Here is a 19851-nt window from a genome sequence, read left to right as displayed (position 1 = left end):
TTATATGTGTATATATTGGGTTGCAGGGTAAAATATCTTTCTTACTGAGAGTCCCTGTTAAAAAAGCGAATTAAAAAATGACTATGGTTATGGACAGTAAACTTCCTCTGAAGATGCCTTGCCTCTCCCTTATATGCAAGTCAGTGGTTCCTTGGCCTTTTGTCAAAGTGATCCTGGTAGACTTCAGTCTCTGAAAGCAATCTTGGGCTATCAGGAATGTAAAAGACACAGACGTGTGATTGAATGATTGCATATTTCTTCCTGTTTAACTTAAAATCTTCTGCCTTAAGGTTTTTTTTTTTTCATAAGTAGATTTAGTTTTCTTTTCCATCAATCATTTTTACTAATTTATATTATCATCTCTCTAACTTTCTGCCTGTCATTTTATCAGTACCATTATTAGACAGAGATTATAAATAATAACAGGTAATAAAATAGGATGAGAGGTCTTAATAATAATATATTCTAAAATATCATGATTTTGAAAATCAAGGAGAGACTAAAATACTATTTCAGCTTGAAGGAGATTGTAGACACAGCAATTACATAAAACTCATTGTTAGCTGAATTCAGTATCAAAGACATTATAGGAACAGTTGGTAAACCTTAAATAAGGTCTGAGTGTTAGCATATAATATATCAATATAATATCAAACCCAGGTCTCCCGCATTGTGGGCAGATTCTTTACCAGCTGAGCCACAAGGGAAGCCCATAATATTGATATTATTATATATTACAAAAATTTTTATTTTCAGGGCTGTTGCAAAGAAGGCTCATAGTACAATCCAAAAAATTAAAAAGGAGGGGAAGATGTCTGAGTGCCTGTTAAAAGCTTTGCTGAACTGTAAGACTTTTGAAGAACTTGAACATGTGGTAAGGAACCCTTTTTATTTATGTAATACCTACCTGAATATATTATAATTTGTGTCTTCTTATAGTTAAAAAATAGCTAGAAATAAAAAGCCACGAGTCATCAGCCACCATCATTATTTAATTCAACAAAATAATCTTTATTCAGTAAACATCTTTTAAGCCTTTCTTTTTGTGCTAGGCACTTGGCTTTACAAAGATGACTAATATATAGTCCTTGTCTTCAAGGAATTCCTAGTCAAGTAAGAAAAAAGAGTGGGTAACAGAAGTGAGAAGCTTGAGGGAGAGTGCTAAGCTGGAGACACAGATATGAATGTCTTCAGCATGTAGTTGGTATTTGGAGCCATGAAAATGGAAGATTTCACTCAAGGGAAGATCATAGGGTAAGGAGGTCAGGGTAGACCATTGAAAAAAACTAACTTTTGAAGCATGGGTAGAGGAAGGGATAGCCTAAGAAGGAGACATGGAAAGAATAGTGAGAGAAGTATGAAGAGAATCAGGAGATAAGGTACCCATAGGATTGAGGCAGAGAGTCATAGAAAGAGGTAATGATCAGTGGTTAATTAAATAGAGCAGGGAGTTTTGGCAAGATAAGGACTGAAAAATGTTTCTTTGGTAATTAGGGGATCATTATGGCTCTTTGTGATACCACTTTCAGCAAGGTGTATGGAAAGAGAAGCCAGGTGGAGGTGGGTTGAGTAGTGAATATGTACTCAGAAGTAGAAGCATTGTGTGTGGACATGTTTTAGAGGAGCTTGCTTGAGCTGAGAACTTGTAGTCCTTGCATCCCAAGCACTGAGTTTGTAAAGGGAATGAATCCAAGCAAATAGCAACTGTAAGCATGTAGGAAAACGGAGAAGGCAATGGCACCCCACTCCAGCACTCTTGCCTGGAAAATCCCATGGGCGGAGGAGCCTGGTAGGCTGCAGTCCATGGGGTCGCTAAGAGTCGGACACGACTGAGTGACTTCACTTTCTCTTTTCATTTTCATGCATTGGAGAAGGAAATGGCAACTCACTCCAGTATTCTTGCCTGGAGAATCTCAGGGACAGGGGAGCCTAGTGGGCTGCCGTCTATGGGGTCGCACAGAGTCGGAGACGACTGAAGCGACTTAGCAGCAGCAAGCATGTAGGAAAGTATAAAGCACTTGATAAGGAATAACTGTTTTTATACAACTTGTATTCTTTGTTAGTATTAATTCCTCTCTGAAGGAAGAAGAAAGAGTTGAAAAGAGGATGTCTTTAGCATTCTTGCATGTCTTCTCGTTTTGTGTCCTAATTTTAACTTTTTCTTTTTAAAATTGATTGATTTGGCATGTTTTCTGATTTTTCACCCTAGTCAGCACCATATAAAACTGGGAGCAAAGGCACCAAAGCCCAGAGAGCAAAGCAGCTGGGATTAGAAGGAGCAGCCAGGACACTGCTGGAGAATCCAGGGGAGCTGAGTCTGCTCTCTTATATTAGACCCAATGTGAAAGGTACTTAATTGTTTAAAGAGGTCGCTCCTGTTTCTTTTCTAACTTAAAAACTTAGGTTAAAAAATTGTTTCATTAATACAAAAGAATAGTATAGCATATAAAGGGAAAATTATTCTAATAAAACAAATCCCAGTATATCTCTTTCTTAGCCATTTAGCTTTCCTTTTTTGATAAAGTGCCTGTTCTTATCTTTTGCTCATTTTTCTGTTGTGTTGTTTCTCTTTTTTCTTATTAATTTGTGAGTATTTTTTAGATATTTTCTCTTGGAGTTATATGTGTTACAGATCTTTTCTCCCAACTTGTAACTTCTCTTTTCACTTTGTGTATGCTATCTTTTGGTAAATAGAGTCTTAGTTTTATTATAGTTAATTTATTTATCTTCAGTTTTATTAATCTTTTAAGATAATTGCTTTGTTTTTCTTTTTAAAGAATTCCCTTTGCATCCAAGATTATACAGATACTCCTATATTCTTTTAAAACCTTTATCCTATTTCTAAAAACTTATAAAAATTTTACAATGAAAAAGTCATATCTACTCTTTAGAAAGAATTTCAACAATTCAGACGACATTAATTGTAAAAGAAAGTCCTACTCCCACACATCTGCTCTCCATGAGTAAAATGCTTGTCTTTTTCTGAAGTGTATGTATCTTATCTTAGTGTGTGTACATGTACAGGAAAGGATGAAAGAGGAAAGGGGTAAAGGAGAGATATTTCTAAGAAAAGTGACAAATGATACATGTCAAGGTGTGTTGGTTTTATTGTCAAAATGAGCCTTGAAGTGAGAGCTTTTTAAGTAAGAGTGATGGCTTTTTTCAGGGAGTGCTCTGATAGGATTGAATGGGGAGATTAATGCTCTAGTGATCACTACTCTCATTCTAGTTCTTTTTGACCTTCTGTTCTTCAGGCTGGGAGATTGTCTGTAGGGGGCAGTCTCTGATAACAAAATCTGCCGGATGTGCTAAACTGTAGAGAAGCAGCGTACTGAAACCTGTGTTTTTTTAAAATAACCTGGCAAATACGGATTTGCAGTTGGAAAAATTGAGTATGTGTGTATGTGAAAATATGAATATCTGCTCATACCCAGATACACCCACCTTAATATCTGTATTGAAAAGGGCAGTAATAAGAAAAAGCAAATTTGTTTTATTTGAATTTAGAAATGGGTTAAAATGAGTAAAATTCAAGTTTAATTTTTTAATGTGTATTTCCCATTATATTTTCAAATGGTTGCAACTTTAATATTTTAATGTTAATGTTAGCTGCAACTGTTTAACCAAGCATTGAGGTTAGCCACAGTGGAAACTGTCTGAGCCCAGTGTTGGTATGTTTTATTACAAATGTTGGAGCTTTCAAAATGTTAGATGCACAATGATTTATGGTTTGTTTTATTTTTATCTTCTGGTCTGTTTCCTTTCCTTCTACTGTTCACCTCCTCTGGTACAAAGTTTTCCTTAGTTCATACACATACTGAATTCCTATTCCGTATGTTTGATGACCTTATATCTTTTACTTGTCCTACGGGGTGATGTTCGTGCACTATCTGATGATGAGCACTAGGTGTACTTCTGATAATGGGGTAGGTCAGGCCCAGCACAGTTACACATACCAGAACCCATCTAGCACACATACCAGCACTTTTCTGTTTGCTTTTCTCCCTTTTTCTTTTACTCTAATCACAAACGTAGTATTGTAATCAATTCTAAACAACTTTGAATTGCTTTTCAAAGTTTGATTAGGATGTTTTTCCCTTCTGTCTCTTCCTTCTTTATGCTAGATACATCCTCTTGATCACTCTCTATTTCTTACTGTTTTTATAAATAAGTATTTTCCTTATTCCCATCATTCCTCAAAGAAGTATTTCAGAAACCAGATATTTCAGTATCACCCCGCCCCCCCCTCCCCGCAACATAGGAGGTACTTTTAATTACCACAGACCAACAAGAATTGGTCTGAATCAGAAAGATAGGCTGTGCTGCAAATGGACTGCATCCTAGAAGATCCAGAATATCCCTCTACCAGGAGGAGTGGCTAATCGCCCCTTTGTAAGTAAGATGAGGTGGTGTTAGTGCAGATAAGCTGAGAAGTGGCCAGTTTTTTAATTTTGGGGGTTTGAAGAGCGTGTGGCTGTAAAGCTTTCACTGCAAGGCAAGGGATATGATTTTCTGGTTCTCTGGACATTATTTTCTCCTGATTTTACTGAGGTGCTAAACTTTTTGAACTTTTGTTATCCTTGGCTGTATTAAGCCCCAATGAACAATTCTCTCTGAAGAGACAAGGTGCTTTTTCAAAACACACAAGACTCTCTTCCAATTCTCTCTCCCTAGTTGGACTGAGATGGGGGTTTGTAATTTGGATGAGTTCTTGGAATGGCTGAATGTTTCTACCTGCTGTTAAGCACTCTGGCTCTGAGGTAGTTCAATGCACCTCCCTACCAATGGTTTTTTTAAGCTTTAATAAGTATCAGAATCATCTGGGATGCTTTGTAAAACAATAAAATGCCACAGTCTAGAATCTATATTTTTAGCAAGTATGTAATATAATTTTATTTTAGGGTCCTTAGACTATACAATCCATTGTTCTAGAGCTTTTGAATAATTTTAATTACATATGGTTCATCAAATACATAAGGTTTACAAATTACATCTCCCTCAATGATGTGAACTTTTCAAAAACTCTGTTTTAATCGCCAGATATATAATTTCCTCTTTCTGTTCTCATTAATTGATCTCATTGTAGGTTCCCCCTTTACATCTGATTTCTCACCCTGGTAGTCTCATTAAACTTTGAGTGATGATACTCTGAGGTACTTTCGGACTCCAGGAATGAGTGCATAGTGAGTAGTTCTCTAGGATAAAGACTGGTCTAGCAAGAAAGCTAACACAGAACAGACATCTACTGACTGCTTACTATGTGCTATAGCTGTTCAAAGTTCTTATATACATAGCCTTCTACCTATCAGATTGTTCCTGAAAATTGCCTCCTAGGGAAATTCTCTGAAAATGTAAACAGGATACCTATTGATTTCAGTTACCAAATTTCCTAGAAATAAATGCAATTACATCATTAGTTAAGATCAGTTATCATAATGCAACCCAACAAGACATTTCCTCTTTATTAATTATTCTGTAAGTCTGTCCTCCTGCTCTCTTTGTCTTTTGTACCTGTTACTCATTAAATTTGTGCTCTTAGAAAAACATGATACTCAGTGCTTGTGTAATTGAAGCTTTAATGCAAGAAAAAGCTTTAATGGAAATAGAACAATAAAGACAAAAGAAATGAAGGAATGCATTGCAAATGATTTCTTGGTATATAAGCTGATATTGCAGGGACCATAATATACAAGACACACTGCTGTAAATTAGCAAACTGAAAGCACTCAAAGAGAATTTAACATACCATTAGTAGACAGTTCAGCTGTGAAGATGAACAGCCACATAATGACTCTTGTTTTGTGCTTATTTGAGATTTGAGACCTATTTCAAATAGGTCATTGAAAATGTGAATAAATGCCTCATAAACAAAATTGGGATATTAATGAAATTCCTTGTAAAGGAGAATTTTTATAACTGGAATGAAGTAGTATACCTTGGGATATGACTATTAATATGTATTTCCTATAACCACACTTAATATTTATAAATAGTTCATGAAGTGGGTACTATTATTACCATTTTTATAGGAATCTGAGGCACAGAGAGGACAAGTAACTTACCCAGCACACATTTGGTGGATGGTGGAGCCAGGATTAGATCAGGCACCTGGCTCCAGACTTGCATTTTTTTACCGCTAGGTTATATGGTATGTTAAGGCCCTGTATTACGGTTTTTGGAGGCTTGTTTTCAATGCTGAGGGAAGCTTGTCACTGCTATGATACTTTTCTGTCTTAAATTTGTCAGTTTAAGGTTTTATTTTGACTGGAAAAAATTTATTGTGATTTAATTATAGATTTAAAAACCAATCTCTAGTTCTTGCTTTTGTTTTCCTTCTTACCCTTCTCCTAAAGGGCTTTCAGCACTCCAGGATATTGAAACAGGAGTGCAGCATATTTTAGCAGACATGATTGCTAAAGACAAAGACACACTTGACTTCATTCGGAAATTGTGAGTAACTCTGGGAGAGTTTTCTGCTCTGTGGACACATGCTGTTAAGGGTTGCACAGTTAGTGCTAATTCCTGTGCTCATTAAAACTTTACTTTCAGACTTTAAAACTTCGTAAAATTTTTTTAGTAGCAGAATTCTTTGTTCAAACAACAGAACCCGAGTACATGAAACAGATAAAAGTAAAGTTGTTTTAATTGAATTCTGGGCATGGATCCTGGAACTCTGCCTGTTCATCCTCCTTATTCTGAAGCACCTCAGCAGAGGCCTCTGAGGAACATGGTTTAAAAACCACTGCATAATGCAGTGTATGCTAGAGAGCAATTCATAACTATTTAGAGTGGGTGGCATTGCTTTTTAAGCAAATTGTGATGTATGTACTTCATTTTATAATATCTCATTTCTAGTATTTACCAGTGGTTGGATTACCTTGGAAATGTGTAATATCAGGTATGGATAAATGTGATGACCTCAAAATGAATTTTAGGTGATGGAGAGAGCAGCTTATCCATAGTATCACACCAATTTATAAGAAAGTAAAACCTTTTGACCTAGACACTACTTGGGTTTATGGATTTTATGCCTCCTAAAAAAAAGACATTGTTTAAAAACCCTATTTTTAGGTACTCTGTCTTTCCTTTTCTTCTGTATATCGAAAGACAGTTTTGTTTTTTTTTTGCAGAGGTCTGTTCTTCCTCTCTCTCAACATCTCTAGCTGTGTGAGCTATGCAGAGGAGAGCAAAGGTGGAGATGAACCAGTTGACTACTGTTGCTTATCAGGGTTTTTGTTGATATAAGGGAGAAAAATTTTCTGTTTTCTCAGTTGCCCTCACAGAAATGAGCTGAAGTAGAAGAATTGCCCAGGTTTTTAAGTGTGTTTTTATAAGTAATCATACTGCTGAAATTTGGTTCAGTTTTGTAAATTGTCATTGAACGCTGTCCTGACATATTATCGTTTCCCCTCCTTTTAGCTTTTAATTAGTTCTGACTCCCTAACTCAGTGGTTAGAAAACGATGATATCTAGGCCAGAGTTATTGGTCTCTTGGCTAACTGCAGGTAGTATCTAAACTCATTTAGATATTTTATAGGAGGACTGGGTTGATATATAAATAGATTTGTGCTATGCTAGATATGCAAGACCTATGCTAGCATGAATAAGTGAGGAGTCCTTTTTTCATGGGTCAATATCATTTTTATAGTTGAGCATCATATTAAAAAAATCTTATTTGGTAATTTTCGTTTAGTTTTTTGCTAATCTTATTTCTCTTATAATGTGTTTCTTTACTGAAATACATGTTAATAACTACTTGTGGTTGAATACTTGTATATCTGAACAGGTGCCAAGATAGATATATTCATATCCAGTCATCTTTGGCAAAAGTGTCCTCAAAAAAAGTAAATGAAAAAGATATTGATAAGTTTCAGCTCTATCAAAACTTCTCATGCAATATAAGAAACATCCAACACCATCAGGTAAATAAGGAAACTGCTTATTCATGCTGATAATAGTAATAATGATAATTCTTCAGATTCATTTATTACTTTTTTTACTAAGGAATTAAAGAATTTTCAAACAGCTATTTTCTTTTCTCCTTCATATAAATTTTTATAATTTTCTTATATCCTCTGCATTTCACAAATGGGAATCTTAAGACCCACAGAAGTTAGTAAATGACACTGAGAATTATTAGCAGAGCTAACAATATAACAGTAGGTATCTTAGCTCTCTGGCAGGTGATCTTTCTTATTAGACTTTCCTTCCCAGGAAAAGATTTGATCTGGATGTGAGCTCAATTCTGGATCCTTTCCATTTGAAATACAAATTAGAGATACCTGATTTAGAATAAACTATGAGAAATCTCTCCTAGTTATATAAATTATAGTCATTATATCTGTCTATTAATCTCATTTTTCATTTTACTAATTCTTATCCTAATTGTAGTTATAGATTATATAGCTACATGTGGAATGTTGCTTTAACTTGTAGAAAAAAAATTTTTTTTACAAACCAATAATACAGTAACACTAACTTTTATATTTACCTGTGTAGCTATCTTTACCAGTGTTCTTTACTTCTTTGTATGCTTTTGAGTTACTATCTAGATTTTATTTCAGCCTGGAGGACTTCCTGTTATGTTTCATGTAGGGTGGGTCAACCCTTTCAGATTTTGTTTTTCTGGAAAAATCTTAATTTCTCCTTATTTTTAAAATTGATTTTTAGTTGTGACAAAATACATATAACATAAGCTTTACTATCTTAACTGTTTTTAAGGGTACAGTTTAGTAATGTTAAGTATATTGACATTATTGTGCAACCAATCTCCAGGTTTTTTGTTTTTTTATCTTGCAAAACAGCTTTTGATGAGAAATCAGCTGTTAATCTTACTGAGCCTTTGCATATGCTGAATTACTCTTCTTGCTTCATTCAAGATTCTCTTTAACTTTTGACAATTTGATTATAATTTGTCTTGCTGTGGATCTCCAGATTTATTCTTCTTGAAGTTTGTTGTGATTCTTGGTTGTGTAGATAGATGTTTTTCATCAAAATTCGGAAAATTATGGCCATTATTTTTTCAAATATTCTTTGAGCCCTTTTCTCTCCTGAGTTTCCTGTTAAATGTATGTTGGCATGCTTTAGAGTATCCCACGAGTCTCTTAGGCTCTGTTCATTTCTTTTCTTTCTTCTTCTCAGACTGTAATCTCAATTGACATATCTTCAAGTTGATTCTTCTCCTTGTTCAAATTGACTATTGAAACCCTTAAGTAAATTTTTCATTTCAGTCATTGTATTTCTTTGCTCAGGAATTTCTCTGGTTCTTTTTTATGATTCCCAATTCTATTGATATTCTGTATTTGTTGGGACAACATTCTCATGGTTTCTTTTAGGTCTCTGTCTATGATTTCCTTTAACTGAGCATGTTTATAACAGTTTCAGTTCAGTTCACTTGCTCAGTCGTGTCCAACCCCTGGACTGCAGCACTCCAGGCCTCCCTGCCCATCGCCAGCTCCCAGAGTTTACCCAAACTCATGTCCATCGAGTCGGTGATGCCGTCCAACCATCTCATCCTCTATCATCCCCTTCTCCTCCCGTCTTCAGTCTTTCCCAGCATCAGGGTGTTTTCAATTTAGTCAGTTCTTCGCATCAGGTGGCCAGAGTATTGGAGTTTCAGCTTCAACATCAATCCCTCCAATGAACACTCAGGACTGATCTCCTTTAGGATGGACTGGTTGGATCTCCTTGCAATCCAAGGGACTGTCAAGAGTCTTCTCCGACACCACAGTTCAAAAGCATTAATTCTTTGGTGCTCAGCTTTCTTTATAGTCCAACTCTCACATCCATACATGACTACTGGAAAAACCATAGCCTTGACTAGACAATTTAAAGTGTGTCTATTAATGCCAAGGTCTGAGCTTCCTCAGAGACAGTTTCTATTAGTTTCTTGTTTCCTGTTAATGTTTGCCTGCCTTGTAATTTGTTGTTAAAACTTGGAGTTTGAATAAGTTGTCAACACTGAAAATCAGGTTCTCCTCCTCCCCAGCATTTGTTGTTATTGCTGTTATTGTTTTGTGGTTTAGGGAATTCTAAATTGTTTCTTTAGTCTGTATTCTCTATCATGAATACACTGAAGTCTCTGGTTCATTAGCTTAGTTGACATCTGGTTACTTGACAGAGATTTACTTAATCCCTGGAGCCAAAACAAATAACTGTCTCCCAGTCCTGCATATTTGCTCTCACTGGGACATTTATCAACATTTAGTGAGTGTATTTACAGCTCTACCTTAGCCTTCACTTCCTCTTTGCATGGAACTCAAAGGTCAGACAGAAGTGAAAGCTTAACGTCTTCTCAGAAAAGTGTCTTGTCTAGTGCTGAGCGCTAGACAAGACACATGACCTCTAAGATTCCCTAAAATATGCAGACATTTAAAAAAGCCTCTTTCCCTCAAGTGTCTCATTTACTGGCTTCTTCCTTTCCCAGTTTTCTGGTCTATCTGATGTTGCTCTAATTATAATTCCTTATCCCCAAGCATTCCTTTACCTTTGAGACTGCAGCTAACACATTGCCTTTAAATATTTTGGACAGATACCACCCAGAAAATGACATATGTCTTGGGGAAGCTCTGAGACAGGCAAAACAAAGGCAAGTCCTTGAGCTAAACCCTCAGGAAGCATGAAACAGATTGAAACACATAATCACAAATTTTTGAGAATAAGGTCCATATTGCTCCCTCTAGTACTAGCAACCTACACTGGAAAAGTAGGCTGTTATCGGTACCACCACTGTTGAACTGGAGAGTGGAGGATGGTAAGTGGGTACATTAAGTGAAATGAAAGTGAAAGTGAACTCACTCATTGTGTCCGACTCTTTGCAACCCCGTGGACTGTAGCCCACCCGGCTCCTCCGCCCGTGGGATTCTCCAGGCAAGAATACCGGAGTGGGTTGCCATTTTATTCTCTAGTGGATCTTCCCGACCCAGGGATCAAACCTAGGTCTCCCGCATTGCAGGCAGACGCTTTAACCACTGAGCCACCAGGGAAGCATTAAAAGTGCTGTTTTACCAAAATTCTGCAACTTATTTCTTCTTTTCAGTTCAGTTCAGTTTGTTATAAGTTTTCTTCTTTTTGTGTTCCTCTGGTTGTTGTAAGTTTTTGAATGGATTTCAGAGTTATAAAAAAATTGAATCTGACAGTTTTATGCCAGCTTGTTACTTCTGTAGAGGTTTGGATTTTAGAATTTCCTCCTCTGCCACTTTGGTGATACCACATTTAACAGCATGTATTCGCCTGTTCTGTTCTAAAACCAGCATGTGACTTTAGCCTTATAAAGTGTTATCTTGTTTAATTATTTTTAGTTTGAAGTCTACTTTGACATCAGGATTGCAACTTGTATTTTCTTAATGAAAATTGATTGCACCCTTGTTTTAATCTTAACTTTTCAACTATATGAAATGCTTGCCCTTAGTTCTTTTGCTAAAAATTTCTAGTCTTCCTTAGCTGACTGAAGCTTATTCTCTAGTCTAGTATGGAGTTGGCAAAAGTTTTCTGTAAATGACCGGAGAGAAAATATTTTAGACTTGGTGGGCTAGATGGCTCTTCCTGCAAATTCACAACTGCTATTGTAGCATGAAAGCAGTCATAGATAATACATAAGTGAATGAGCATAGTTCTGTTTTAAACAAAATTCTGTATGTGAAAACAGATGTTGGATTGGATTTGGTCCATGGGCCATAGTTTGCTGGCCTCTGCTCTTATATTAATGTTTTCTCAAGAAGATTTTATGTGTATAGTACAGGCATGCCTTATTCCATAGTACTCTGCTTTATTATGCTTTGCAAATACTGCCTAGTTTACAGATTGAAGGTTTGTGACAACTGTGTGTCATACAAGTCTGTTGGCACCAGTTTCCAACACTTGCTGACTTTATGTCTCTTATGTTACATTTTCATAATTCTCACAATATTTCAAAAAAATTTAAATGTTGTTATAGTGATCTGTGATCTTGGATGTTACTATTGTTAATTGTTTTGGGGTGCCACAACCACACCTGTATAAGACAGCAAACTGAATTGATAAGTACTGTGTGTGTTCTGACTGCTCCACCAATCAGCTGTCCCCCTTTCTGTCTCTTCCTTGGACCTCACTATTTCCTGAGATACAATAATATTGACATTAGGCCATTTAATTATCCTACAGTGGCCCCTAAGTGTTCAAATGAAAGGAGGAGTTGCACATCTCTCACTTTAAATCAAAAACTAGAAATGATTAAGTTTAGTGAGAAAACAAGCCAAAAGCTGAGATAGGCCACTGTCTAGCCTCTTGTGCCAAATAGGCAACCAAGTTATGAATGCAAAGGATACATTCTTGAAGGAAACTGAAAGTGCTACTCTAGGGAACAAAGAATGATAAGAAAGTAAAGCAGCCTTTTGATGATATCGAGAAATTTTCAGTAGTCTAGCTAGAAGATCAAAGCAGCAGTAACACTTCCTTAAGTCAAAGCCTAATCCAGAGCATGGGCCAAGCTATCTTTAACTCTGTGAAGACTGAAAGTTGAGGAGGCTGCAGAAGAAAAGTTTGAAACTAGCAGAGGTTGGTTCATGAAAAGAGGAAGGTTTAAGGAAAGAAGCAATCTTCATAACTTAAAAGTGCAAGGTGGGGACTTCCCTGGTGGTGCAGTGGTTAGGACTCCATGCTTCCACTGCAGGGGAGCACAGATTCAGTCCCTGGCTGGTGAAATAAGACCTTGTGTGCTATTCAGCTCAACCAAAAAAAGAGAAAAAAAGGTGAAACAGCACATGCTAATGTAGAAGCTGCAACAAGTTATCCAGAAAATCTAACTAAGATAATTAATGAAGGTAGCTACAATAAGCAATAGATTTTCATTATAGACAAGAAACAGCCTTATACTTGAGGAAGATGCCATCTAGGACTTTCATAGCTAGAGAGGAAAAAATGCCTGGCTTCAAAGCTTCAAAAGATACGGTCTCTCTTGTTAGGGACTAATGCAGCTGGTGACTTGAAATTGAAGCCAATGCTCTATAAATGGAACAACAAAGAAAGCCAGGATAACAGCACATCTGTGTACAACATGGTTTGCTGAATACTTTAAGCCTACAGTTGAGTTCTACTGCTCAGGAATAAAGATGCCTTTCAAAATATTATTGCTCATTCACAATGCACCTGGTCACCCGAGAGTTCTGATGGAGATGTACAATGAGATTAATGTTGTTTTCATGCCTGCTAACGCAGCATCCACTCTGCAAGGAGTAATTTTGACTATCAAGTCTTGTTATTTATGAAATGCATTTCAGAAGACTAAATGGCAACGCACTCCAGTATTCTTGCCTGGAGAATCCCGTGGACGGAGGAGCTTGGTGGGCTACAGTCCACGGGTCGCAAAGAGTCAGACACGACTGAGCGACTTCACTTTCATAGGTGCTATAGAAAATCCTCTGATGGTTTTGGGCAAAGTAAATTGAAAACCTCTAGATAAGATTAAAAAAGTGAAGATCATGGCATCTGGTCCCATCACTTCATGGCAAATAGTTGGGAAAACAATGGAAACAGTGACAGACTTTATTTTGGGGGGCTCCAAAATCACTGCAGATGGTGACTGGAGCCATGAAATTAGAAGATGCTTGGTCCTTGGAAGAAAAGCTATGACAAACCTAGATAGCATGTTAAAAAGCAGATACATCACTTTGCCGACAAAGGTCCATCTAATCAAAGCTATGGTTTTTCCAGTAGTCATTTATGGATGTGAGAGTTGGACCACAAAGAAGGCTGAGCACTGAAGACTTGATGCTTTCGTATTGTGGTGTTGGAGAAGACTCTTGAGAGTCCCTTGGACTGCAAGGAGATCAAACCAGTCAATCCTAAGGAAATCAACCCTGAATATTCATTGTAAGGACTGATGCTGAAGCTGAAGCTTCAGTACTACTTTGGCCACCTGATGTGAAGAGCTGGAAAAGACCCTGATGCTGGGAAAGATAGAAGGCAGGAGGAGAAGGAGACAACAAACAGAGGACGAGATGGTTGGATGGCATCACTGACTCAATGGACATGAATTTGAGCAAGCTCCAGGAGATGGTGAAGGACAGGGAAGCCTGGAGTGCTGCAGTCCATGGGGTCTCAAAGAGTTGGACACAACTGAGCTACTGAACAACAAGAGAGGATTCACCATTCTAGATGCCATTAAGACCATTGTGATTCATGGGAAGAGATATGATATCAATGTTAATAGGAATTTGGAAGAAGTTGATTTCAGTCTTTATGGGTGACTTTTAAGGGTTCAAGATTTCAGTGAAGGAAATGACTGAAGCCGTGATAGAAACAGCAAGAAAGCTAGAATTAGAAGCAGAGCCTAAAGATGAGAAAGAATTGTTATCATCTCGTGGCTCAACTAATGGACAAGGAGTTACTTTTTATGGATGAGCAAAGAAAGATGTTTCTGTGAGATGGAACCTGCTCCTGGTACAGACGTTGGAAAGATTGTTCAGATGGCAACAAATGATTTCTTAATAGAATGTTATATCAGCTTTGCTGAGAATGCAGTGTCAGGTTTTGAGGGGATTGATTCCAGGTTCTACTGTGGGTAAAATGCTGTCAGCATTTGCCTGTTACAGAGAGATTGCTCCTGAAAGGAAGGGTCAATTGATGTGGCAAACTTCATTGTTGTCTTATTTTAAGAAATTGTCATAGCCACCCCAGTCTTCTGCAGCCACCACCCAGATCATTCAGCAGCCATCAACACTGAGGTAAGACCCTCCACTAACAAAAAGATTATGACTTGCTGAAGGTTCAGATGAGAATTAATATTATTTAGCAATGAAGTATTTAAAATTTTTAAAAATATTTATTGAAGTATAGTTGTACAATTTTATATAAATTGCATGTTACATATATCAATTCACAAATTTTAAAGGTTTATGCTCCATTTATAGTCACTATAAAATATTGGTTATATTTCCCGTGTTGTACAGTATATCCTTGTAGCTTATTTTATACATAGTAGTTTGTAACCCTTAAAAAAAAATTTGTCTATTTTTATTTCATTTTTTTGACTGCCCTGGATCTTTGCTGTGGCATGTAGGCTTTCTCTAGTAGTAGAGAGCAGGAGCTACTCTTTGTTGTGGTGACATCTCTTGTTGTGGAGGATGGGCTCTAGAGCCCTAGCTCAGTAGCTGTACACACAGACTTAGTTGCTCCATGGCACATGGGATCTTCCTGGACCAGGAGTTGAACCCATGTCCCCTGCTTTGGCAGGTAAATTCTTAACTACTAGACCACCAGGGAAGTCCCTAGTTTGTACCTCTTAATCCCCTTCCCCTATCTTTTCCTCTCCTCCATTCCCTCACCACCCCACTGGTACACTAGTTTGTTGTCTATATCTGCGAATCTTTTTTTTGCTGTATTCTGTAATTTGTTGTATTTTTATATTCCACATATAAGTGATATCATATAATATTTTTCTTCTCTATCTGGCTTATTTCACTTAGCAAAATACCCTACCTGTTCATCCATGTTGTTGCATATGACAGAAATTTTGTTCTTTTTTATGGCTGTGTGTGTGTTGATATATACCACATTTTCTTTATCCATTCTTCTGCTGAAGGACACTTAAATTGCTTCCATATCCTGGCAATTATAAATAGTTTGGCTTTGAACATTGCAGAGCATGTATCTTTCTGAGTTAGTGTTTTTGTTTTGGATATACACTCAGGAGTGGAATTGCGGGGTCATATGACCGTTCTACTTTTAGTTTTTTGAGAAACTTCCATACTATTTTCCCCAGTGGCTGCACCAATTTACATTCCTAGCAACTGTGTACAGGGTTCCCTTCTCCATATCCTCACCAACATTTGTTATTTGTGTTCTTTTTGATGATAGCTACTTTTAAATTAAGGTATGTACATTTTTTTTAAGACATATTGTATTGTTTACCTAGACTACAGTATAATATAACTTTTATATGCACTGGGTAACCAAAAAATATGACTTGCTTTATTGTGATAGTTGCTTTATTATAGTAGTCTGAAGCTGAATCTGCAATATCTCTGAGATTCACCTGTATTTTCTAACTTTATGACACAGTCACAATTGTTTCCTTTGTCCTTGATACTTGAAGGACAGCTTGGCTCAGTATGATATTTTTTGCTTGCATTTCCTTTCCTTAGGTTTGTCAAATCTGTTTCTCTGTTATTTTGCTTTGCATGTTTTTATTTGCTTGTTTTTGGAAATCAGATGTCAGTTTCATTTTCTGTTTCCTAGAAGTGCTGAAGATGTGGGTCCTGTGTTGTTTAGTCCTTTACTTTATTGGTTTATAGAAGGATGAGGGAGATTTGGAATCAAGACACTGCCAATGTTCTTTAAACCTGGAATTCCTCAAGAAATCATTTAAAAATTTTATTTTGTCCTCCTTTCTAAATTTTACTATATTAAGAAGAAGATAATGAAAAACACATTGTACAGGAGATAGGGAGCAAGACCATCCCCAAGAAAAAGAAATGCAAAAAAGCAAAATGGGTGTCTGAGGAGGCCTTACAAGTAGCTATGAAAAGAAGGGAAGCAAAAAGCAAAGGAGAAAAGGAAAGATATACCTAGTTGAGTGCAGAGTTCCAAAGAATAGCAAGGAGAGAAAAGAAAGCCTTCCTCAGGGATCAATGCAAAGAAATAGAGGAAAACAATAGAATGGGAAAGACTAGAGATCTCTTCAAGAAAATTAGAGATACCAAGGGAACATTCCATGCAAAGATGGGCTCAATAAAGGACAGAAATGGTATGGACCTAACAGAAGCAGAAGATATTAAGAAGAGGTGACAAGAATACACAGAAGAACTGTACAAAAAATATCTTCATGACCCAGATAATCATGAAGGTGTGATCACTCACACTCACATAGAGCTGGACATCTTGGAATGTGAAGTCAAGTGGGCCTTAGGAAGCATCACTATGAACAAAGCTAGTGGAGGTGATGGAATTCCAGTTGAACTATTGCAAATCCTAAAAGATGATGCTGTAAAAGTGCTGAACTCAATATGCCAGCAAATTTGGAAAACTCAGCAGTGGCCATAGGACTGGAAAAGGTCAGTTTTCATTCCAATCCCAAAGAAAGGCAATGCCAAAGAATGCTCAAACTACTGCACAATTGCACTCATCTCACATGCTAGTAAACTAATGCTCAAAATTCTCCAAGCCAGGCTTCAGCAATATGTGAACCATAAACTTCCAGATGTTCAAGCTGGTTTTAGAAAAGGCAGAGGAACCAGAGATCAAATTGCCAACATCCACTGGATCCTTGAGAAAGCAAGAGAGTTCCAGAAAAAGTCTGCTTTACTGACTATGCCAAAGCCTCTGACTGTGTGGATCACAATAAACTGTGGAAAATTCTGAAAGAGATGGGAATACCAGATCACCTGACCTGCCTCTTGAGAAACCTGTATACAGGTCAGGAAGCAATAGCTAGAACTGGACATGGAACAACAGACTGGTTCCAAATAGGAAATGGAGTACATCAAGGCTGTATATTGTCACCTTGTTTATTTAACTTATATGCAGAGTACATCATGAGAAACGCTGGGCTGGAAGAAGCACAAGCTTGAATCAAGATTGCTGGGAGAAATATCAATAACTTCAGATATGCAGATGACACCACCCTTATGGCAGAAAGTGAAGAAGAACTAAAGAGCCTCTTGATGAAAGTGAAAGAAGAGAGTGAAAAAGTTGGCTTAAAGCTCAACATTCAGAAAACTGAGATCATGGCATCCAGTCACATCACTTCATGGCAAATAGATGGGGAAACAGTAGCTGACTTTATTTTTCTGGGCTCTAAAATCACTGCAGATGGTGATTGCAGCCATGAAATTAAAAGACGCTTACTCCTTGGAAGGAAAGTTATGATCAACCTAGACAGCATATTAAAAAACAGAGACATTACTTTGTCAACAAAGGTCGATCTAGTCAAGGCTATGGTTTTTCCAGTAGTCATGTATGGATGTGAGAGTTGAACTGTAAAGAAAACTGAGTGCTGAAGAATTGATGCTTTTGAACTGTGGTATTGGAGAAGACTCTTTTGAGAGTCCCTTGGACTGCAAGGAGATCCAACCAGTCCATCCTAAAGGAGATCAGTCCTGGGTGTTCATTGGAGGAACTGATGTTGAAGCTGAAACTCCAATACTTTGGCTACCTGATGCAAAACACTGACTCATTTGAAAAGACCCTGATGCTGGGAAAGATTGAGGGCAGGAGGAGAAGGGGACAACAGAGGATGAGATGGTTGGATGGCATCACTGACACAATGAACATGGGTTTGGGTGGACTTCGGGAGTTGGTGATGGACAGGGAGGCCTGGCATGCTGCGGTTCATGGGGTCACAGAGTCGGACACGACTGAGCAACGGAACTGAACTGAATGAAAAGGACTAGAATGTGTTAATTTTTATAATGATGTTTAATTATCACTAAAATTTTTGAAAACTTACGGTGGTTGCATGTGAAATGTTTATTTTTATTTTGTATGTGTGTAACAACAAAGAATCTTCGGTTATGCTACAGATATTCTTGAACACTAACTGTGCATTGGTTCCTTCGTAGAGTATATAGGTGACATGGTCCCTGTTCCTGAGTTTTTGAAGTGTTTCACTGTTACATCTAAGTTGTCTGTTTTACTTTTGTGTACACTGTATCACATGGGGTAAAGTGCATATTTCTGATAATTGGAAAAATTGTTAGAGTGAAATTTTACTTACCTACTTATTGTCTACTGATAGAGCCTAATGAAAAATTATTTTTAGCAAAACCAGTTACTAAACTACTAAAATTCCTTTTGCAGAAATGATTGTGCTGTTAGATATTGTCTCCTTTGATTTAATTTTATTGCAGCTTTGGAAAAAATAAATAGTTTTATTCTGTTAATAAATATACAGAATAATACTTTGTTTTCAATGCTTAAAAACATTTTGGTTTCTGCATTTTAACTAGTATGTGTAGCACATATGACATTCTGAGTTAGTTGTTGTTGCATTTATGTTTGTGATTGACAGATGTTTCTAAGTGACAATACTAAGACCTAAGAAAGTAGAGCGTTTTGGGAATGTCAGTTTTGAAGAACAGCCCTGTGTTTTGAGAGCTTTTCAGTTATCTTGGAGGCTAGAGTGATGATATGCCAGCTCAGAAAGATGATTTTTCAATCCCTATGATGCTAAGGCCTCATGTCCCCCACCCTAAACTCTGCTTTTCAGCCTCCACTTAGAGAGCCAAGCATATAGCACCCCAGAATACAGCAGCAAGGGAGAGTGATGACAGACCGTGACAAAGGAACAACAGAGGCTGGAACTCTTCCTCCAAATACTGTGGGAGGAGCTGTTGTAGCTGTCTACTAAATTTACATGAATTCTTGCTGCATCTTGTTTTCTTTTTTTTGTACATTGGTCCTTAGTGTGCTCCTTTCCACAACATGGATTTGTAACTCAGCCTTCCCATTCTTTTTTATTAATAGCTTCTTTCACTGATGTCTCACTTTCTGTGTCTTTTAACAGTACCTCTTTTACATTCAGTGCTGCTGTCATCTACAGTAATTCTGGTATGTCTTGCAGTTCTGTTCAGCCACTCAGTCGTGTCCAACTCTTTGCGACCCCATGGACTGCAGCATGCCAGGCTTCCCTGTCCATCACTAATTCCTGGAGCTTGCTCAAACTCATGTCCATTGAGTTGGTGATGCCATCCAACCATCTCATCCTTTGTCCTCCCCTTCTACTCCTGCCTTCAATCTTTCCCAGCATCAGGGTCTTTTCAAATGAGTCGGTTCTTTGCATCAGGTTTCCAAAGTATTGGAGTTTCAGCTTCAGCATCAGTCCTTTCAGTGAATATTCAGGACTCATTTCCTTTAGAATGGACTGGTTGGATCTCC

General features: G+C 37.3%; 1 protein-coding gene across 2 annotated transcripts in view; it reads left to right on the top strand.

Annotated features, from left to right (window-relative positions):
• SRBD1 (S1 RNA binding domain 1) overlaps positions 1–19851 on the top strand; it is a 231318-nt gene that overhangs the window by 25832 nt on the left and 185635 nt on the right. For both annotated transcript variants that reach the window (XM_040224734.1, XM_040224735.1), the window contains exons 6-9: positions 757–874; positions 2210–2348; positions 6354–6450; positions 7787–7922. In XM_040224734.1, the coding sequence (XP_040080668.1) occupies positions 757–874; positions 2210–2348; positions 6354–6450; positions 7787–7922 (490 nt within the window). The remainder of the gene's footprint in view (positions 1–756; positions 875–2209; positions 2349–6353; positions 6451–7786; positions 7923–19851) is intronic.

The sequence above is a fragment of the Oryx dammah genome, unplaced genomic scaffold (genome assembly GCF_014754425.2).
Source record: "Oryx dammah isolate SB20612 unplaced genomic scaffold, SCBI_Odam_1.1 HiC_scaffold_25, whole genome shotgun sequence".
Classification (NCBI taxonomy): Eukaryota; Metazoa; Chordata; class Mammalia; order Artiodactyla; family Bovidae; genus Oryx; species Oryx dammah.
This window is presented reverse-complemented; position numbering and strand designations above follow the sequence as displayed.